This window comes from Hyla sarda, chromosome 2, assembly GCF_029499605.1.
Source record: "Hyla sarda isolate aHylSar1 chromosome 2, aHylSar1.hap1, whole genome shotgun sequence".
NCBI lineage: Eukaryota > Metazoa > Chordata > Amphibia > Anura > Hylidae > Hyla > Hyla sarda.
The window spans coordinates 111787428-111810732 of record NC_079190.1 but is presented as its reverse complement, the minus strand read 5'-3'; the positions used below and the strand labels follow the sequence as shown (position 1 = coordinate 111810732).

At 44.5% G+C, this 23305-nt stretch overlaps 2 protein-coding genes across 7 annotated transcripts in view; one reads left to right on the top strand and one right to left on the bottom strand.

The window, feature by feature from the left end:
- Nucleotides 1-3081: 3081 nt before the first annotated feature.
- LOC130355292 (cell division cycle-associated protein 7-like) overlaps nt 3082-23305 on the bottom strand; it is a 56031-nt gene continuing 35807 nt past the window's right edge. For all 3 annotated transcript variants that reach the window (XM_056555235.1, XM_056555234.1, XM_056555236.1), the window contains 7 exons: nt 9660-9911; nt 8459-8536; nt 7558-7719; nt 5215-5358; nt 4776-4925; nt 3503-3639; nt 3082-3200 (listed from right to left, as the gene is read on the bottom strand). In XM_056555235.1, the coding sequence (XP_056411210.1) occupies nt 3164-3200; nt 3503-3639; nt 4776-4925; nt 5215-5358; nt 7558-7719; nt 8459-8536; nt 9660-9905 (954 nt within the window). In that variant the 5' untranslated portion in view covers nt 9906-9911 and the 3' untranslated portion in view covers nt 3082-3163. The remainder of the gene's footprint in view (nt 3201-3502; nt 3640-4775; nt 4926-5214; nt 5359-7557; nt 7720-8458; nt 8537-9659; nt 9912-23305) is intronic.
- The window catches only part of AMHR2 (anti-Mullerian hormone receptor type 2), a 50747-nt gene continuing 42835 nt past the window's right edge, over nt 15394-23305 (top strand). For 3 of the 4 annotated variants that reach the window (XM_056555233.1, XM_056555232.1, XM_056555231.1), the window contains exons 1-3: nt 15395-15653; nt 15957-16133; nt 17917-18048. In XM_056555233.1, coding sequence (XP_056411208.1) covers nt 15593-15653; nt 15957-16133; nt 17917-18048 — 370 coding nt within the window. In that variant the 5' untranslated portion in view covers nt 15395-15592. Of the gene's footprint in view, nt 15654-15956; nt 16134-17916; nt 18049-23305 lie in introns of all 4 variants that reach the window. The other variant, XM_056555230.1, reaches the window with a different exon arrangement.

Here is a 23305-nt window from a genome sequence, read left to right as displayed (position 1 = left end):
TTTAGAAGGTTCTAAAATACTTCCTGTAAACTGGTAGGATTGACATATACCCAAGAAAGGAATCATTTCCATTGTTAGTAGTCAAGGAAGAGAAGACTTTAAAATAGAATTAGCTTTGGCCTAACCTAGCTAGAAGAATCTTTTTAGATCGGAATCCAAAATAGAGGCTATTAAAAAAAAATAAAAAAAGATATCCTAGAATTAGGCTAGAGCTACACTGCAACTCTCCATAGTGACACCCAACAGTCTGACTAACGAACCACATTTCGAGGGCAAGGAACACTTTTTTTTTAAACTCGTTTTATTGAAAATTGAATAGAGGAATTTGCAACAGCTCCACAGAATGGAAAATGTACAACAAATATAAAAGTACATAAAACATACTCAAAACTATAGCATAAGGTCATACAATACCATCCACGCAGATTCGCATAATCAGGGGAATCCCAACCTAAGAACAATAAATACAACTAGAACTAAAACTAAAAGCGCTGCCTGACTACTTCTCAGTAGGAAATCGGGGCCATGCATCATAGACCAGACTCATGAGAAAAATCCTTGAGGGAGAAAAGCTATCATCCACTGTTGCCCCAGAGGGAATGATTAAGAGGGAAAACCAAAAGCCCCAGAGGACATCAATGATGTAAATGCAGAGGGTGAATAGTAGGTGAGGGGGGAGCTACACCAGGTGCCCCAGACTTTCTGAAATTTATCAGGGCATTTTCTATGCTGAAAGACTAGTTTTTCATATGGAAGTACGTTATTGACTAGTTTTTTCCACTGTGGGAGAGAGGGAGGACGCGGGTCCATCCATCGCAGAGCCACCGCCTTCCTAGCTAGGAACAACACCTCACGTAGAAAAATCTGCATGTGGTGTTGCCAAGATTCTCCGGGGAGTAAGCCAAATGGACAGATCAGGGGGTCCAAGGCTATCGGGATAGAGATAAGAGATGATAGGAAATCTACAATACTATGCCAGTACGACTGAAGGGAGGGACATTGCCATATCAAATGCCAAATCAGCTCTAGGGGAATAACATCTGTGGCAGGCATCGGAAGGCACCTGCCCCATTCTGTGAAGTCTAATCGGAGTAAGATAACAATTATGAATAATGTAAAGTTGAATTAATTTATTATTGGCTGCTGGAGATACCGATAGATGAGAGAACAACATCTCGGACCAATCCTCTGTCGTAAGTGAAGGGACGCATGCCTTCCAATAAGCCTCCGCCTTGTCTGTAGCAATGGCAAGTTTAGCCCTAGTGAGATGGGTGTAGAGCATTGTATCAAGACCCTGTGGACCTTGGGATCGAAGGATCCCAATGAGGGGGTACGCAGAGATGGGCGGGCTCGGGGAGGGTAACTGGGCAGTCAGGGCATGTCAAAGTTGTAAATATCTGTAGAATGCCTCACGGGGGGACCCCAAAGTCAGTCTGGACCTGTGTAAAAGTCTTTAGAACGTCTAGCTGGAACAAGTCACCCAACTGTGTTACCCCATGTGTAATCCAGAAAGGGGGGGGGGGTCTAGGGAGTCCATCAAATGAGAGAAGTGAGGGTTATACCACAGGGGAAGGTCATCCTTAATATCAGTGAAGGAGGTGAGTGTTTGTGCCTGGCGCCACACCAGTGCCAGGCGGTGTAAAGGAAGGAGCCTATGTATCCTAGGGGGGAGCACCTTCTAAGAAGGCACGCATAGAAATGAGCCCTAAAAAAGGAGGAGAGTTGTAGCTCCGCAGGTGATTGAGAATCAGGAGAAACCCAATGCCGGAGGTAACGCAGCTGGCCGGCTACATAATATGTCTGAAAATTAGGTAGGGCAGCCCCCCCCCCCCCCCCAAATCCTTAGGGCGTTGCAGAGTTTCAATTTAGATCTACCAGTCCCCCAAATGAAGGTCGGGAGTAAGGAGTCAAGGGATTTAAAAAAAACTTACAGGGACTGGATTGGAGGAGTGTTCAAGGATATAAAGGAGCTTGGGAAGGATTTTCACCAAATTAATCCTACCAGGGACCGCTAAAGGCAGGATACTCCATACACGAAATTTGGATTTGACATAGGAAATGAGGGGTAGGACATTAGTCTGAAGATCTAAGGGGGAGTCTCTATGTATAACTATACCCAGGTACTTGAAATGGGAGACTACGGCCAGGCCACAGAGAGTAGAGGGGCCAGGTCGCTGCTGGAGAGGCATGTAGGCAGACTTCATCCAATTTATGTGTAAGTCAGAAAAATCCCCAAAACAATCAATTACAGCAATGGCACGGGGAAGCGTCTCAAGGGGCCGAGACATAAATAAAACCATATCATCGGCATATAATCCTAGGTGGTCCTCCCTCCCATCTATAATGATACCGGAGTACAGGGGGTCCTGACGGAGGAGAAGTGCCAAGGGCTCCACCGCAAACAGGAGCGGAAACAGGGGTAGGGTGTATTTTGGGGGAAACTCTGTAGAAATAGAGTTGCCTAAACAACAAGAATAGAAATGAAAAACAAATAGGGTAAATCAAAAACTGAAAAACACGTTGACCACCGGAGTACCCTTTTAATGACAGCACTAGAGATGAGCTAGCTTCCAGTAATTCGATTCATCACAAACTTCTCGGCTCGGCAGTTGATGACTTATCCTGCATAAATTAGTTCAGCTTTCAGGTGCTATAGTGGGCTGGAAAAGGTGGATACAGTCCTAGGAAAGTCAGCAAACGCTGAGCCAAGAAGTTTGTGATGAATCGAATTACTGGAAGTTCGCTCATCTCTAGACAGCACCATGGAGGTGTTTTCTCTTCCTTTTATGTTTTGATGCCTTGAAATAAAGCTATCCAAATTTTGTTATGCTAAAGGAATCTGTACCGTTTGGAGACTTTGTAAACAAAACCCAAGTATGGAACAATTTCTGCAGAAAAGCCCACACCAAAAAGTAGTGTGGATGTCACATTTACAATTTTTTGGTAGCCCGACCACCCCACCCCCCCCAAAAAAAATAAAAAATAAATAAACCCTGGATTTCATGGATTGCACCTTCAGTAGTATATGGAAATAGGCCACAGTTTACCCACAAAATAAAGTAGTTCTTTTACTGTAAAAGATTTATTAAGTTATTTTAAAACCACCACATAAAAAACAAAAACACAAGACATCAAGCAAGCGTTTCCCTTCTGACCACTTCCATTAGTCTTCATCACTCTCATCGCCATTTTTCTGCAATCTGAGGAGGAAAATAAGTCTGGTCAGTCATGTCTATAAAATAAAAGACAAACTTTAAAGGGGTACTCCGGCCCCAAGACAGGATAGGGGATAAGATGTCTGATCGCGGGGACCCACCTGTGTGAGCTGCACGCAGGTGGGTCCCCGCGATCAGACATCTGAAGCCTCACGACGAGGTGGGTGCTGCATGAGAGATTTGGGGGGGGGTCCCCACGATCAGACATCTTATCCCCTATCCTTTAGATAGGTGGTAATATCTTAGGGCTGGAGTACCCCTTTAACAGGGATTACAACCTTCATTACCCGCTAAGGTAGGAGTGAACATCATTGTAGCCATGGTAGCGGGCCAGAGGAAAGAGGATGCCAGTAGCACAGCGTCCATCCCGCTGGCGACAAAAGCTGCAGTTACAGATCCCTCTACATGGTGGGCAAGTCCAGTTCTAGGGAGGGAAGAGAAAACAAATAGTAATGGTGTGGATAGACTACAAATCTGTGGGTTAGGAGTCATTGTGGCACCACACTGAGTAGATTGTTGATGAGAAGTGACAGCACTTGTGACAAACAGCAGAGACATTTCCTTTGAAGTATATTGTTGCAGTGAAGACAATGGGCTCTTGTCTTTCAAGTCGTGTTACTTACTGATCCCACCCTCTAACAAAGGCTGCGGACACCTTGTGCAGAATAAGTTCCATGGGAAGATCCATCTAAACACTTGTAGGGGGGGGGGGAGCGCATTTGAGCAGTTGCCCCTAGCTAACACTTCTTTATAAGAAATCTTAACTTACATCTGGTTGCCAAGGGTATCTGCATCCCTGCCCCCCCCCCCCCCCCCCCTCCGATAACGTTAAAATTTGCTTAGTTTCTCTTCTACAGTTTGCTGCTCTATTTACCTTCTACATTTGTCCACAGCCTGTGTTCCTCCGGTGCAAACTACTTTGTGTGCTTCGTGAATTCAGGTAGAAGAAACAGACATGGTCGCACATTCACATATTGCATTTTGATCTAATTGCTTCTCAGTATAAATTCAAAAACTAACATATTGTGCGCTTCTCATGCCTGTATGAGCCGTCCTCCAAAAAGGTGTCTAAACCCTCCCCTTAGTATGTGTAACCCCCTATGCCATCACCAACACAGATCACTTTGGGGAGATTTATCAAAACCTGTGCAGAGAAAAGTTTCCCAATGGCCCATAGCAACCAATCAGATCGCTTCTTTAGTTTTTAAAAGACCTCAGAAAAAGTGAAAGAAGCAATCCGATTGGTGGCTATGGGCAACTGGGCATTTTCCTCTGTTTTTTTATTTTATTATTATAATTTTTTTAATAAATCTTTCCCATAGAGTCTGAGATCCCATGTTTGAATAGCAGCCCTTTCCCCTGAAGTTTAAAAAACTACTTAATTTCCAATTAGAAAGCAATTCAGTGTAAAAGGCATCTATAGCCTTTTAAAAGGTCATAATATACACAAAATTAGGGACATTTGCTGAGGCTTCCAGTTTTAGTTTGTTTTATAACAGGCTTTTTTTTGAGGATTTTTCATACAACCCATTAGTCTATTAGGAGGTTTCTTCTACTCACAGCATCTAGAAGAGCATCGCGCACATTTTCTCCATATCGGTTCCTGAGGCAAGGCCCACAAAACTGTCCCTGGATTCCACGACACTCTTCGTTGCGGCAGTTTGTCTTTGTGTCTAGAGTTTTCTGTCGGCACTGATGGCAAGTGGAACCCTGTAAGGGGGGGGGGGGGGGGGGGGTGTAGAGAGCTCATACATGACATTAGACAAGGTCAATGCACCTTTAACACAAGTTATACATGTAATCTTAGTGCCACATTTACAGAAATCATTTTTTCTCAAGCTTTATCAATAGGGTGTATGAGAAAAGGACCCCCACCATTCACCAAAACAAAGGGGGGCAGAAGTGCTTAGCTGAATGCTATGCCCATTCACTTCTGATTGACTATCCTTGTAATACTAGGCATGTGCTGTATAAGGCTTCTGAAGAAAGTGGATCTCACCTGCACTGCATGGTACACCTTTGCCTTTACATTATCAGCAATATTATTCAGCTCCTCTTCTGTAATATCCTCCACTGGTCGCACAGCATGAGGAATAGCATGAATGCTGGGCCGAGCAGGACGCCTTCTTCTTGCCGTTTCTCTCTATCATAGGATAAAAGCAGGTCTGAATTTATAGTGTCGCTTTAAAGGGGGTACACCGCCCCTATCCAAAGATTGGAGAAAACATGTCTGAGCATGGCGATCCAGCTGCTGGGAGGACCCCACAATCTCCACCGTGGTACCCCAGTCATCCAGTGCATGGCGCAAACTCTTCTCCATCCATCACAGCAGTCATGCCTCCTCTATTCATGTCTATGGGAGGAGGCATGTTTGCTAGTAGACAGCAGTCATGCCTCTTGCAAAAGACATGAATGGAGGGGGCGCGGTGTGACATCAGGCTTCCGTGACAGTAATGCCGCAGCATCGGCAGCTGCCTTCCCTGCGATCAGACATGTGATAGGGTGATAACATGTCTAGGGGCAGAGTACCCCTTTAAGTCCTTAAGCTGTGTTGTACACATACACTTTTGCCCCAGTGTTCCTTTTATGCAAGTACAGTCAATGCAGCCACGAGATCAACGACAAGTATTTGGCTCCATTACATAGCCTTGTTCCTACCAGGATCATGAATGACACTGATCACAGCAGTTTAATCACTTATATGCCGTGGTGAATCGTGACCGTCATCCAAGCTACTTACAGTAACAGATCTGGTAATTCTACAGAAAGAAAATTTGTTATGACCCTTAGGATAGAGTTGAACGATGCAGTCAGTCAAAAGTCAATAGCTGGAATGTCTTCTTGCTATTTCAGTCCTTCATTTAAGTCATGATCTACTACATCAGTTTAGCTACATCACCTATAGGAAGGATGCCAGTAATATTTCACTGGCTACTACTCTCCCCTTGGGTAAAGCCACACATTGCAAAAATGTACTAAAGGCAACATTGGTCCCAATGGAAGTAGGGAGTATAACACCTTTCTTTAGATTTCCCCTTCCAGTAGGATCCACTTCTGCCTTTAGTTCAACTTTTGGTACAGAAAGGTCTTCAGTGTATATGTAGCCTTGTCTATGAATTATTCACTACACATACTGGGACTTTATAGTTAACAGCCTGGGAAGTTTATTTGAAGATATTATCCAACTTAAAGGGGTCTTCCAGGGGGAAGAAAAAAAAAATCATTGTATATCAACTGGCTCCAGCAAGTTAAACAGATTTGTAAATTACTTCTATCAAAAAATCTTAATCCTTTCAATAATCATCAACTGCTGAAGTTGAGTTGTTTTCTTTCTGGCAACAGTGATCTCTGCTCGTCTCGGGAACTGCACAGAATAGAAGAGGTTTGCTATGGGCGGTTCCCGAGACATGTGTCAGCACTTAGACCGAAAAGAACAATTCAACTTCATCAGCTCGTAAGTACTGACAGGATTAATATTTTTTTAATAGAAGTAATTTACAAATCTGTTTAACTTTCTGGAGCCAGTTGATATAACACAAAAATAAAAAATAAAGGTTTCCCTGGCTAACCCCTTTAAAATAGTCTAACCACACAACACTTGAGCCCTGCAGATCAGCTGTTAGACTGGGCCACAAGGCACAGTTGTAATGAAATCAAGAATACGATATTAGGACTGTCACTGCTTGGATCTGTGTATAAAGGTTTGCAGATATGAAACTGGTAGTAGCATCTAGAGTGGCGGTGGTGTTCTGGCTGGGCACAGTAAGATGCAGTAGAACATGTAAAGGATAAAAAAATATAAAAAAAAAAGTCGGCAACTCACCGCTGCTTCAGTCTTTATTGTAAAAAATACTCCTAACATAAACGGCGGGGAGGTACGTAGAAGCCGACAGCAGCCGTTGTTCCGCTGCTTCTACGTACCTTCCCACCGTTTATGTTATGTGAGTATTTTCTACAATAAAGACTGAGAAGCAGCGGTTAGTTGACAACAATTTTTTTACCCTTCACATGTTCTATTACATCAGCTGTATACTGGTGTGTACCTGCAAACCTGTATTTATACAGCAGTAGCGGAAGGTATTTCGGAGTTTAGTGCACTCAAATGAAACAATACTGCATAGTTTGCGCTACTGCTACAAGTAGTATGACCTTTGTAAATACAAATCTGTTTGCAGCTGATTTAAAAAAAAAAAAAGTTACAGAGACTGCAACCCCAGCAAACAGCTTATCAGCAGGGGGCTAAGTGTCCCCCCCTCAGTATAATATTGAAAGCCTGAGACTAGTTTAAGTCTACATGGTTGAAGTCCAGAGTTGTATTTAGATTGACTTGTCAGGTTCTTACTTCCTCCAGCAATTGATCCTCAAAATCCTGTGGGCTTTTCTTCCTACTTGGAAGTGGAGACAACACCTCTGCATTAGAGCGGGTCAGACGACGGGAGGCTCGCTCAGGATTCCTCCTCGGTTCAACTTTAGCAAGAGATTCACGTGGACGTCTTTTGTATTTCTAAGAAAAAAAAAAAAAAAAAAACACTTATGCAGAATGGTTTGAGAAATTCATGTTTATTAGTATCTTATGCTAGGGATTCAGATTTACACAAGCTCTAAATAGGACTGTCAGATCCCAAAATGTATGTTACTGTAATACATTTTATACAGCCCTCAAATCCCACCACTAGGTGTCCTGATACCTACTGGGGCACAACCAGTTTTTCTGGAGCATCAGCTTGTCCATGAGTCATGGACAAGGCTGCATGAGCAGACACACAGATCACCTTCCACCACAAGGGAGGGACATCCCATTCCCCTGAGAGGACTTCTAACTGAGCTAATGAAGAGGTATTTTTATAATAAATGTAGGTGATCGAGGCATAAGAGTTAGATGTACATGGTCAGGATTAGGTACTGAGTAACTTTTTTGTGTTTGATCTGACAGGTACGCTGTAAATCACTAAGGAATACTCCGATTCTTCTACAAACCCCTTCTAAGAAGCTGCTTTAAGAACAGAGGTATGAAGTCCAGTATGCTGCAAAATAAAAACCCAGTGGCCTAAGGCCTCCTTCATGCAGCAGTTTTATTAAAGGGGTATTCTGCATCTAAACATCTCATCCGTATCCTAATGAAGTCTTTGGTGTTTTTTCAAATCCCTTAATTCTGCACCACCCTTTTAGGTATACCTTTAAACCAGTCATGCCCAGGGACAGGGACTAGCAGAGGCTCTGCCGTAGAATGTAAGTAGTCTTACCGGAGTGTTGTCATTCTGTTCAGGCTCTGGCTGCAGGTTTCCTGGGAGCTTTTCCAATTCTGCCATAAGTTTTGCAAGCTAGAAAATGTCAAGAAAAAGCTGATATTACAATGCAGATCTAGAAGACAAGGTCACAAGGCATTTTGTGTTTTATAAAGACAGTCTAACTGTATATAAAAGTACCAAAGGGAACATGTCACTGGCATTATGGGGCTTAAAACGACAGCCATGATGGTTTAGGACGATATAGCATAAGCCTGGATTGCAGCACTGGCTACGCCGAGTGCCTTGAGTGACTGAGGCAGGCCTGCAGCATCCTCAAGTTGTGGTGACCTAGCATCAATCGTTGTCCTGTGGCTTTGGACTGTCCCAAGCAGCACAAGGTGTTGGACCTAAAGTTCTACCATTAAAATTATAATGTCAAATATATTTTTCTAAATTCATATTATATGCATATATGTTTGTTTGTGTACTGTACCCTTAAATTAGAGCAGTGAACCCCATGTGACCCTGCCTGCCAATGAGAACCCCTAAAGTCTTCCCTGTATAGTGAGGTGCAGGGTCAGTCAGTTTCACCCCAGTGTGGCTCCTGAGCAACAGCTTAGCTCCGGTGTGCTGTGTGTTTTGTGCTCTGAGGAGAGGCATAGCTCAAGTCTCATCTCTCAGCTTGTCGTCCTGCAAGTATTATTCACAAGGAGGAACTTCATACCTCTGTGGAACGGTCTTCAGCACCTTGACAGGACCCTAGCAACCAGGACTCAATCTTCCTTCTCACAAGTCAGTATAATTCTGTTTGTGTAAGCACTGCAAGTCTCAGCAAGACAACAGGGCTCCCAAGGGGTTACACTGCACTTTCACCTAAAGCCAGCTCTTTGTGTATTATCTGCACCAGCCCAGTAAAGACAGTTATCCGTAACCTGACATCAGTGTGTTCCTTTACCACCCGTGTCTGGCCCAGGAGAAGCTATCCCCAAACCTCAGATCATGTATAGGATAACGGTGCCCTGGCATCAAAGTGATCAGGTATTTCCACCAACACCAGCCCGTGTCCCCATAAAGTCACTGCTGGAACAGATGGCATTCGAGCAGTGGCTCTAACTCTAGGATGCTGCCATCTCACCCCAGTCATTTCAGGCCATCTGGAAGAAACAAGGAGCATTCAGTATATACATTAGTAACACTTCAGTGAGCCGAGACTAACCATGGCCTTGTTATCCCTGATATTTTTGGCTCTCCTTTGTAAGAATTCATTTGGTGCCTCTTCCTCAGAATCACTTGGGGTTACCACTGGTGGTTGCTCCACTTCTGAATCTGAAGAGGTGGAGCAGCTTTTGTATTCTTCAGACTCGCTGGTTTCTGACAGGTAGGTTGGCTTCTTCATTGCCACCCTCAGGGAGTACTTGTGGGTTTTTTGGGGAACAGAAACTTTAGATGACTTTCTAGACATTGTGTGCTGAAAAACAAGAAGGTCAATAGCTGAGAAGACAAGTAAACTTCCATGTTCTGAAGACTTTCGTGGACATAACTAAAAAGCCCATAAAGCATTTTACTGCAAAGATATAAAATTTGTCAGAACGCACCAGTTAAAAGGGAAGCAACACGGTAAAGGAGGAGAGCATATTTAAAAGAAGAAAAACTACCACAAGAGGACGTAGTTTTAAATTAGGGGCAAAGGTTTATGCAGTAAAATCAGGAAGTATTACTTTACTGAGAGAGTAGTGGATGCATGGAATAGCCTTCCTGCAGAAGTGGTCGCTGCAAATACAGTGAAGGAGGTTAAACATGCATGGGATAAGCATAAGGCTATCCTTCATATAAGATAGGGCCAGGGACTATTGAGAGGATTCAGATTATTGGGCAGACTAGATGGGCCAAATGGTTCTTATCTCCCGACACATTCAAGGTTTCTATGTAAACATTTTGCCATAAATTAAATGTATAATTTTGTAGCAGATTTTTTGTGCAAAAAAAAAAAAATAATTTGATGCTACATGAGCTTGTAAAGACATATAAGCAAGATCACATATGGTGCAGCGACACTGACAAGTAGATTTACAATATGCATTACAGATTGATAATGATCATGCAGTTATCCCAGTAAAAGTATCATTTACTCACAAAGCATCATCACTGAAGACTGATTGCAAAACAGGAAACTGAACCAACAGACAATAGACATTATCCGAGCAGAAATAGGGAACCTCAAGGACAGATTTAGCTCCTTTTTGCATATTATATGCCTATTTAAAAAGGGGTACTCCAGTGGAAATTTCTCTTTAAATCAACTGGAGCCAGAAAGTTAAACAGATTTGTAAATTACTTCTATAAAAAAAAAAAACAAGAAAAAAATACTAATCCTTCCAATACTTAGCTGCTGTATGCTGCAGAGGAAATTGTATAGTTCTTTTCTGCCTGACCACACAGTGCTCTCTGCTGACACCTCTGTCCATGTTAGGAACAAAACATCAGACAGAACACTGGTCAGACTGAAAAGTACTACTAAACTTCCTCTGTAGTATACAGCAGCTGATAAGTACTGGAAGGATTTAGAATAGAATTTTTTTTTTTTTTTTTAAATCTGTTTAATGACAGGTACACATTCTGTTGTAGATCCCACCTGCTTCACCAGCCTAAACCATACAACTTAGTTTGTATCCATACACTGCAGTCATGTTGCAGGGATAATAGTTATAAACTGCTAGGCCACTCTAGACTATAAAGAAATATCACTTTCTGCTAGATTATTGAAGATCTGTTTCAGTCATTACCTTCATATAGGAAAGCTATATATTAATGATATATATTCATGAGACATGTGTAGAGGGTCGCCTACTGAATCTCTGCATGCTTCTAAAATTCATATAGACAAAAAAACAAAATAAATAAAAAAAACCATGTCCTACCATACACTCCCCAAAGCAACTAAAATTGTGACAAATTAAAAGGACGAATGCATTTTGAAGCCTACAACACCGATAACCTAGATCTCAACAGAATTTTCCATCAACCATTTTACAGAGTATATATATATATATATATATATATATATATATATATATATATATATATATATATATATATATTATATATATGGACTGGCCCGAGGAGCCCTTCACCATTCACCATCTATATAGATGCTTCCAAACTGCTTAACATCCATTTTAGTTTCACAATAACTTATCTTTCACTATATAGTAAATTGCAATGTTACAGAAAATCACTAAACATATAAGAATAAAACACAAAATCAGAATCAAACCGGTGGAAACCTGTACATACAGTTTTGTGCTCCTATTTACTTTGGAAAACCAGACACCACACTACAAACAAGCAACCTGAGCTTCTTATACACAAGGGCTGATTCACCTGTTATAGCCTGCAGCTGGCTCACTAAACACTCAGGTGTGCATTTCCCACATTATACACTAGGTGGCACCATTCTTCACTTGGCTGAGAAAACTATCACAACATGACCCTACTGTGACCAGCGCAAACTATCATCTTTGGTTTATCTGTAGTATTTGGTGAACACTTTGGTAACCAAAACCAGTAATAAATCCAAAACACAGAAAGAGGTGCAAATCTTGACACGATTTTCTGTGTCAGTTTCGCTCTTGATATTGGTTAAAAAGTACTGACCAAATTCTATGTAGCCTAAAACTAAATTTACAGCACGTTCTATGGTGAATGTCTGGCATTAATGTTGGGAAATTCTCTTGTACATCATACAATGTGCAGTTTTTTATGGGTGTCAATGACAGACATATGCAATGTATAATGCAAAATACAATGCACAGGTTCACACTGCACAATTTATGTTGCATTATGCATACAGTTACATCTTTTTAGATACAGTTAGGGAGATTTCTCAAAACCTGTGTAGAGGACCTGTGCAGTTCCCTATAGCAACCATTCAGATCATTTTTTTCATTTTTCACAGGCCTCTTTAACAATGAAAGAATCCGATTGGTTGTTATGGGCAACTGTACCACCCTTTGAGTCGCTGCGCGCATGCGTGGTATACTCGCACACATGGCACGCGCTCCCCCTGCTCCCCGAGCTAGGACGAGGGCAACTGTGATATATGCGAGTATACTGCACACGGCGACTCGCACATCGCAGTGTGTCTGCTCGTAGCGGTGGATTGCCGCTCGAAGCAAGCACATCTGAGGCACACTGTAGGGGTCCATTGTGGGCGGATCCGCAGCATAAAATACGCTATGGATCCCCCGTGGGAACGAGCCCTTAGGCTAGGTTCGCATTACAGACTTTCCATCCGGAATTCGGCTTGGGAATTACAGTGGGAAATTTTGTTGTAGCAGAATCCCATTGCTGGTAATGGAATTCCCCTGCACAGTGCACACTACGGAATTTCAGCAACGTGACTCAGTTTTGGACTATGCACTATTTTAAGCAGACTCAGTCTTCTGCTCTTTTGAGTCCGCTGTAGATAGTGCATGTAGCTAATGCTGTGTGAACCTAGCCTAAAAGGGTTTTTCTAGACATTTTTTATTGCCAGCTGTTTGCCAGAGCCACAGCATCTGTCTATACAGAGTGGGAAGCAGACAGCACTGTACATTGGGGTAATTCATCAGTGGTAGAGCAGTTTTGTTGTCTATATTAGGTGCAAATATTTCAGCATGGGTGTTTTTGTGGCAAATGTTTGCGAAATGGTGTTTTTGTGCTAAAATGTTCACATGTTGTAGCTGTAAGTGCTTTTAGAGAAAGTTGTGTTGTCGAACGATTTAACATTTAGGTGCAAAGCATAACATTTTGGCTCAAACCCACGCCAGCCTAGAAACTTGTCTCTACCTCTAAGCAGGGAGCACCTCTTTGATAAGTTGTGGTGTCCCGGTACCGTATTGCATACCGTACCTTGGTAGAGTCCCCCAAAGTCAGAGTTCCTAGGAACGGTGGGGTTCCTCTTTTCTAGTCACCCCTCAGTTAGCGAATATTCACATAAATATAAATGTATATATGTATATTTAAATGCCTACCTGTTAGCTTTGCAGGACCTTAGGTCATGTGACTCGGTGTTCAGAACTCTATGGTTTGTTGAAGGACCTTTGGTGGTTCTTATGTCAGGTGTTCACCCACAATGCAATGTAACGGTGAGTGACAGCTGTATGGACCAATTCAAAACCGCTCAGCCCTTGCCCATATAAGGGAGCTGCAGCCATTAATCTCTCTCTTGGGTTGCTGACATTGGATGAGGTAGGACCTCCGCAACTTCCAAAGACAAGTACTAGGCCTAAGCCTTGCGGCCTCAGCCTACGCTAAAGACTGTGAGTTCTTAAAATTCCCCGCTATCTCTGCAAGATCACTGGACCTATACCTATCCCTAAATCCAGCGGATCTATGCTACAAAAATCCTCCTAAACTAAAGAGAACTTACAAGGTCCCAACCACCTGTCAATCGCTGCTTCAGCTGTATATAGACTCTGTTTATCTGGACTGTTGTTACTGCTGCATGTTACAGATAATCTTCAGTAAAGTTTCTACAAGTTTTCAGCTAAGCACTGGTGGTGGACAATCCGTTATTCTGCACTCACCTATCGCTCTTGGGAAGGGTGGCGATAGGCCCAGAATTACCTCAGCATTTAACCCTCACCCTGGCGTCACGAGTGACAAGGGTTAATAAACCCCTGATACCTGATCAGCAACACCCCAGCTACCCTACACCCCCCGAGGTTTACCACAAAGTGACCGTTGAAGGCCTGTGTGAGAATCTGCCACTCCTACAGTGGTGTTATGGACAACTGAGACTGCAGACTGGCCTGTGGAAAGAAAGACAGCGCCATACATTGTGTAGGGGCCGTGCTTGGTAATTGCATCTCAGCTCTTATTTGATTCATTAGTAGTTGAGAAATTCCTTTTACCCCTGTTTGTCTGGACTTACATGTGTATTTCCCAATATATATCACATTCTTTCTATCCCTAACAGAACCTGGATTCATTGCTTAAGATTATATGGTCCCAGTCCATAGCAGTCCAGGTTTATTGTTTACGAACCCCACTGCAAACAAAGGCAACAGGGGCTGGCTGTCAATGCCAGGACACATAATGGGCACTGTGATACCAAATCCCCTTCTGTTAAGTACCTTGAAATGTTTTGGGCAGAGACAGGGGTGTGTAATGAAAGTGCAATCTCATCTGTGTCTGGATGCTGGACAAGGAAACTGTGGGAGATGCTTGTGTTTATTGTTGGATTGATCCTTTCTACAACAATCCTGCTTCTCTCAATGCAACTGGGCAAAATGTCTTTAAAGGGGTACTCCGGTCCTGAGACATCTTATCCCCTATCCACTGGGGAACACCGCAATCTTGTATTCGCCACCCACCTGTTTGAGCTGCACGCTGCGGTGCCCACAAACAGCCAGGTGGCGACCACAGGGCCGGAGTATCGTGATGCCACGACTCCGCCCCAATGTGACCCCCCGCTATGCAAGTCTATGGGAGGAGGCGTGACGGCCTGCTGAGTGCGCGTCATACGTCGGGAGCCGCAGATGGATGTTAATGAACGTCTATTTGCGGCAAGGGGTTAAAGGTTACTTCTAGTATGCAATGGTCTAGGATGGACAACCAGTCAACCTGTGGTAGGGTCACTGGCGCCTAAGTCTGAATAATGCACATGGGAGCTATGATAGAAAGCTGTCAGAACCCACCGTGCATTACATCTTATGGCATATGGGTTATTGTGTTTACATGAAAAAGAGTACACTATTGTATTTATTTTAGTATTTTCATGACTCAGGTTTATTCCCATGTAGGAGATAATATTAGCACAGTGTGTTATAACAGCTTTTTTCTCATAATCATCACTTGTCTCTATTCTTGTGCCCACTGACTGTAGGGTCCTCTACTCCTTCACAATGTTCCCAGAACAACACTCCTCCAGCATATCACCATGGCCAAGATACGCCCCTTGTTCGGTATCCTTGAGATTTCTGCCCTCCCATCTAAGACCTGCTGGCTAAGGTTTTAGAAGTGAGATTTATATATGGGATTAATAATAGAACTAGGACTAAGAAAATAGGGCATTTTAGAAGAGGAATTGGAACAATAGAGACAACTACCAATACTCTGGAATAGAGAGAAATAGATATCGAACCATTACCTCTGCTGGTGATAGGAATGCCTCACACTGGATTGAACTTCACCATTCACTTGATCCTCTTCTTAGCTTCCTTGCAAGGTAAGACTCATTTACACGGTGAGGATCTGATGAATATGGGCTCCGACATGAGTGACAGCGCTGCCAAAATTGTGATCTGTGGAATAAGTTGTATGCATCTTATTACCATGGATTCACCATGGAAAAGCAGAAGACTAGCTTCATTGCCTAACCATGGAGCTAATCCTCAAGCAGATCCACTACATCAATACATGTCAGATTTGCCTTAGTCAAATCCGTGACACGTAAACCCATGGGATCATTATAGGGCATAGAAAGTTAATATATGATAACACTTTCATCTCTTCTCTTGCCTTTCCCTAGATGTCAATCTTAAAGGGATATCCTGTGCCATCCTTGATAATCCATCATATTCTGCCGGGTTAGGGATCGCTCGATTTGGTGACATAATAGAACCAGGAAAGATTCACTGCAATGAAAGCAACTGTTGTATGGGAATGTGGAATATGAACAATGGAGAGGTTCAGCTTGCTGTATTAGGTAAGAAAATGAAATAATACCATTGCTTCCTGTGGCCATGGGTTAATTATTCTGGGCCCGCATGGGGCTAGTAACCATATATTGCAAATGTAATATCAGCTATGTATGTGACAGAATTATTGGTTACTTGTAAATATAATTCATAACGTTAAATGGGTGTTGTCATAAAAAAAAATCATGTTAGAGAGACATATTAAGCATTTGTTCAGACCCCAGCTGATGGCTAGATAGAGCGGAGAGAAGTGCATGCTAAGCGCATTCTTCCCTGACTTTTTTTTTTCTTTTAAAGTTTATGCTAAATATTCCATGAGGCGCTAAAATGTCTCTAGATAGAGGGTGTTCATGTTTAAAAATTGGTTAAAACACAATGAAAATGTTGTGCCATGAAAGCCATTTTTTTGGCACAGTAAAAAAATGCACCACTTTTTGGTGCACATTTTTGCCATTTTGGGATAATTTATAGATCACGATGGGAGGGGGGGTGGGAGGCTGTCTGACCACTGGGACCCCCCCCCCCCCCCCCCGCAATCTACTGAATGGGACCCCGGCAGTTTGCTGGAAGCGGTCGTTCCGACCCCCGCAGGAAGCCACGGGGGGCGTGTCAGCCGCGGCTTCCTGCGGGGGTCAGAACGGCCGCTTGCGGTAGACTGCCAGGGCCCCATCCAGGAGATCGCAGGAGGTTCCCAGCAGTCGCCCGACCCCCCCCCCCCCCCCGCAATCTATATCTTATCCCCTATCCTTTGGATAGAGGATAAGTTATATTTCACTGCACTACTCCTTTAAATGGCCACTGTCACCAACTTTATTTTTTGATATGTTGTAGTACTTATGTACTACAACATATCTCTAATATACTTTATTTTTTTTTTCATTAAAAAGGTTTAATTTACATTTAAAAACCGGCCACTGAAAAAGGACTGATTTTGGAGTGGCAATCAGTCATTTTTCAGTTAGGCTGCACTCGCTCCCTGCCTGTCAATCAGACAGGCGGGAGCGAGCGCATTGGCTCCCCGGCCACTCCTCCCGCACATCGCCACCGCCGCCTCGTTGCCGCCGCTGTCCCTGCACGCCCGCTGCCGGACTCTGCAGTAACTGCAAGTGTAATGAGGGAGCGGGGTATGCGGGGGTGGGGGAGAAGGGAACGGGCTAGTGCCGTAGCGGGGGGGGGGGGGGGGAACGGGCTAGCAAAAAAATAAAAATATGATGGTGGGAGCTACCCTTTAAACTAGACAGTCCAGATTTTCAGATTTTCAAACAGTCAATAGTAAAAACCTAACATATTCTTTGACCGCTTAGTTTACGTCTAAGAATGAGAACGTTTTTGATTATCTCCCCCAGAATATCTTTTATAACTAAAGATAGTCCTTTGGTTGACTTATGGATGGTCTGCCAGTGGCCTTGCACAGTGCTTCTCACCAGTTAGCAATCCCTTAGTTGTTGGTGAGGCACGCCTGGGGGGGCAGTTTTCATAAAAATGACTATAAACTGTACAGTTCTTTCTCTTGTTGCATGCGTCTTTGGTTTCAAAACTTTATTGACTAATTTGGTTGACTAATATTTTAATATTGTACATTGTACAGAGTTTAAAGGAAGTGTGAAAGTTATTCTTACTTTTTAAGAACTTAAACCATTTATGGTGAGGCCCAGGCAATCCCTTGGTCTGTCTAGTGAGGCCCAGGCATCATTTTGGTCTATTGGGTCAGGATATAGTAGAACATATTTTGAGAAGCCCTGGTCTTATTAATAATGGTTAATGATGCATACGCACTGTGTTATTTTGTAGGCTGCTTTCCATTACATGCTGTATGCAGATCTGACATCTGTGTTCCTTTCTACAAGCAAGGCAAATACCATTGTATATGTTCCTCAGACATGTGTAACGCCAACATCAGCTTTTCTCATCAAGACATTTCTTGTGAGTAAATTACTGAATATCTACACTTAGTGATTATAATATGTTAATTTTATTTATTTTCATCTATTATGCATTTATTTGACTTTAATATCCACACAAAACCTAAAAATCAGGTTTGATCTTAATAAATCCCATAATCCCACCCACCTCCCCTTACCTCATACTCACTGAAGCTGTGATATGGGGTGTTATTTGTACAAAAGTCCAAGATCACAGTGTGGTGAAGGTGTTGGAAGGGAAGATGTTGTTAACCATTAGGGCAGATGTTATTAACCCTTAGTGTTCATGACGCCAGGGCGTGGTTCCTGGTCCAAGCAAGGGGCAAATAATCACTCCGATGCAAGGTTACGGAACAACGGCACTTTACTGAGGCAGACACATGTTAAAGTCTTTACAGCTCAGTTCAGGCCCAAGGAGATGCTCAGTGGACTTTAGTAGACTTGTTAGCTCTCTGGGACTTGTAGTGGACTTAGCCTGAATGATGCAACCCACGCTGACTTTAGAGACTTGACAGACTTGACTATCTTGACTATACTTCGCCCCTGTATTTGTGCTTACCAGGCTTTGACTTTCACCTGTATTGGTTACTGGTAGTGGCTGTGTGGTTAGGCCTTGGTCTCCCTCAGGAACACCAGACACTCTCAAGTCTTCACTTGACTGTACCTCAGCATGCAATAAGACTGCTCTAGGCTAGCCCCCCCCCCCCCAGCAGTAGCACCCCCATCATCCATCAGCAACCCCCCCCCCCCCCCCACCACCACCAAGCAGTAGTACTGGTGGATGATGAGGTTGCATGATGGGGCATTATATGTGAGGGGTGTATGATGGGGGCATTATATGTATGTGAGACCATATTCGCTCAGCCCTGATAGGAAATTTCTGGGGGTGGAACAAGTGCTCAGCCTATCAGGGCTGAGCGAATATCGGCTCACTACCCTGATAGGCTGAGTGCTCATCCATGTGATTGGCTGGCAGTGCTGAAAGAAGAAGAGGAGAAAAGGAGTGGTGTGTACGTGACTGCAGCCAGGGTCATAGGGACTGTCCTGTAGAGTGAACATTAGAGGCGGCAGAGGCGCAATCTGTAACTAGTGTTGAGCGGCATAGGCCATATTCGAATTTGCGAATATTTGCAAATAAATGGAGGAATATTCGTCATATATTCGCTAAATTCGCATATTCGTAATATTCGCGTTTTATTTTCGCATATGCGGAAATTCGCGTATGCGAAAATTAGCATATGCGAAAATGAGCATATACAAAAATTTGCACGCCAGTCTCACACAGTATTATTAGAGCCTTCTTTACACCACACAAGCTGGAAGCAGAGAGGGATGATCACTGTGATGTGTACTGTGATAAAAAAAAAAAATATTCGTAATTACAAATATATAGTGCTATATTCGCGAATATTCGTGAATTCGCGAATATGCGATATTCACGAATAAAATTTGCATTGCGAATATTCGCGAGCAACACTATCTCTAACGCAGTGGCGGCATCTCCGTAGGCTACAGCTGTTGTAGGTAGTACAGTTCAGACAAACTAGTGTTATGTACAGTGCAAATACGATTTTGTCTTCCAGCCCCAGTCATGTCTTACTCAAAACCTGCTGTGAAGATAAAGATTGATGATGAGCACAGAATTTTTCAAAAGTGGGAGATGGAATATTTTTTTTGTGGAGCACAGGGGCATTCCCTCGTGCCTTATATGCACCGAGAATGTTGCGGTGCACATGGAGTACAATATCAGGCGTCATTATATAACTAGACATGCTGAGGAGTATGCAAAATACCAGGGAGATGACAGAGAGGCCCAGGTCGCCAAACTTAAAAAATGTCTACTGAGGCAACGAGAGCTTTTCAAGAAAGCAAACAAAGAGAGTGATGCCGCAATCGAAGCAAGTTACATGGTGAGCGAGATGATTGCTAGGGCAGGAAAGCCATTCAAAGAGTGCAAGTATAGTCAGTCCAGAAAAGAAGGGCCACACCAGCCTTTCAGCCAACACAGTGGCAGAGCGCATTTCTGACCTGTCAGGTAACATTTATGAGCAACTGTGTGAAAAAGCTAAACATGTCCATTCATACTTAGTCGCTCTTGATGAGAGCACAGACGTTACTGACACTGCGCAGCTCGCAATATATTTAGACACCAAGGTCTCACAGGACAGATATGCTGACTATGCATCTCTGTAAAAATCTAGATTTTCCTAGCTTGTGACGGAAAATATTAGTTATATGAAGACAGGAGGCGAGTATCTTATGCATTATTCTTTCTTTAATAATGCCCATAGCAGAACACTTTGGTAATCAACTCAATAAAAGAAAAAACTTCAAACTACAACTCCCAGCAGTCCTAGGACCACAGTAGTCACTCCTCCTCTGTAGCCCCTATATAAGGACTGCCCCCATATAGATCTTCCTCTTTCTTCATGCGAATCGGAACCGCACAGAAAACGACTCTATCCGGACATCCTCAACGGTCCGTCGCTGCAAGGAAGGCCAAGATACTCGCCTCCTGTCTTCATATAACTAATATTTTCCGTCACAAGCTAGGAAAATCTAGATTTATATATCAGACAGGAGGCTCATATCTTATGCAAGTTCAAAGCTAACAACTAGCTATGACAGTAATAAACAGTAACCAGCCAGAGCATTATAAGACCAACATAGAAACATGGTCCTCCGGCCTGAAGTAGAAATGGCGGAAGGTGGTCTCCGAAGACCAATCAGCCGCCATCAATAAGTCGGAGAGGGAGCCCCCTGCTGTGACTATCTTCATAGCCATAGCACCCCTGGACGAGTGAGCTCCAAACAGAGATACATCTATACCCGCCATGTCCATGGCAGAACGTACCCAACGCGCTAGAGTAGCGGAGGCAACTGGACGATGAGGTCTGACATAAGAGACGAGGAGCTGAGAGAAATCCGGAGAGCGCAGATCTGCCGTCTGCGATTTGTACTCCTGTAGGCAACGAACAACGCAAAGCCTCGGATGCGCAGGAAAAAATGGATAAAAAACCGAGTGAATACCCGTCTTGGTCCTACGGACCACCGAGAATTTCACTCCCTGAGGCGAAAATTGTCGCCTAGAGATGTCCAAAGCTTTCACGTCTGAGACACGTTGTCACGATGTCGGCTGGCAGGAGGTGGATCCTCTGTGCCAGAGAGGGATTGGCGTGGACCGTGCTAGTGGACCGGTTCTAAGTCACTACTGGTTTTCACCAGAGCCCGCCGCAAAGCGGGATGGACTTGCTGCGGCGGTAGTGACCAGGTCGTATCCACTAGCAACGGCTCAACCTCTCTGGCTGCTGAAGATAGGCGCGGTACAAGGGAGTAGACAGAAGCAAGGTCGGACGTAGCAGAAGGTCGGGGGCAGGCGGCAAGGTTCGTAGTCAGGGTGGATAGCAGAAGTACTGGTACACAGGCTTTTGGACACACAAAACGCTTTCACTGGCACAAGGCAACAAGATCCGGCAAGGGAGTGCATGGGAGGAGGTCAGATAAAGGCAGGGAGCAGATGGAAGCCAATTAAGCTAATTGGGCCAGGCACCAATCATTGGTGCACTGGCCCTTTAAGTCTCAGGGAGCTGGCGCGCGCGCGCCCTAGAGAGCGGAGCCGCGCGCGCCAGCACATGACAGCAGGGGACGGGAACGGGTAAGTGACCTGGGATGCGATTCGCGAGCGGGCGCGTCCCGCTGTGCGAATCGCATCCCCGACGGCCATGACAGTGCAGCGCTCCCGGTCAGCGGGACCGACCGGGGCGCTGCGGAGAGAGAGACGCCGTACGCGCTCCGGGGAGGAGCGGGGACCCGGAGCGCTAGGCGTAACAGTACCCCCCCCCTTAGGTCTCCCCTTCTCTTTGTCCGGTAACTGCCTCCCCTGGGATGAGGACACCGGGAAAGGATGGAGGGATTCCTCAACGGCAGGCAGTACAGCAGGAGTGGGAATGGGGAGGGAGGGCAGAGGGCGAGGCCTGGCACGGGGCAGTGTGACACCAGGACGAGGGCCATGAGGAGGCACCGAGGCTTGCCTGACTGGACTGGGAGGGGGGGAGAGGCACTTCTTAAGGCGGGCAGAGTCCATAACGACCTTAGGGAGACCGGATACAGGAGGAACCACAGGGTCACGGCAGGGAGTACTGGTAACCGGTTTAAGGCAGTCCTTGAAGCAAGAGGTACCCCAGCTCTTGATCTTCCCTGTGGACCAATCCAGGGTTGGGGAATGGTGTAGAAGCCAGGGTAGTCCAAGGAGAACTTCAGAAGTGCAATTGGGGAGGACCAAAAACTCAATTTTCTCATGATGAGGTCCGATGCACATTAGGAGGGGCTTCGTGCGGAAACGCACGGTGCAATCCAACCTGGCTCCGTTGACCGCGGAAATGTGGAGTGGCTTGACAAGACGGGTCACCGGGATGCGGAATTTATTCACCAAGGACTCCCGAATAAAATACCCAGAGGCACCAGAGTCCAGGCAGGCCACGGCTGAGAGGGAAGAGCTGGCTGAAGAAGAAATCCGTACAGGCACCGTGAGACGTGGAGAAGCCGACTTAGCATCAAGAGACGCCACACCCACGAGAGCTGGGTGCGAGCGTGCGTTTCCCAGACGTGGAGGACGGATGGGGCAATCCACCAAAAAATGTTCGGTACTGGCACAGTACAGACAAAGATTCTCTTCCTTACGGCGATTCCTCTCTTCCAGGGTCAGGCGAGACCGATCCACTTGCATGGCCTCCTCGGCGGGAGGCCTAGGCGCAGATTGCAATGGGGACTGTGGGAGAGGTGTCCAGAGATCTAAGTTTTTTTCCTGGCGGAGCTCTTGATGCCTCTCAGAAAAACGCATGTCAATGCGAGTGGCTAGATGAATGAGTTCATGCAGGTTGGTAGGAGTATCTCGTGCGGCCAGAACATCTTTAATGTTGCTGGATAGACCTTTTTTAAAGGTCGCGCAGAGGGCCTCATTATTCCAGGAAAGTTCAGAAGCAAGAGTACGGAATTGTATGGCGTACTCGCCAACGGAAGAATTACCCTGGACCAGGTTCAACAGGGCAGTCTCAGCAGAAGAGGCTCGGGCAGGTTCCTCAAAGACACTTCGAATTTCCGAGAAGAAGGAGTGTACAGAGGCAGTGACGGGGTCATTGCGGTCCCAGAGCGGTGTGGCCCATGACAGGGCTTTTCCAGACAGAAGGCTGACTACGAAAGCCACCTTAGACCTTTCAGTAGGAAACTGATCCGACATCATCTCCAAATGCAGGGAACAT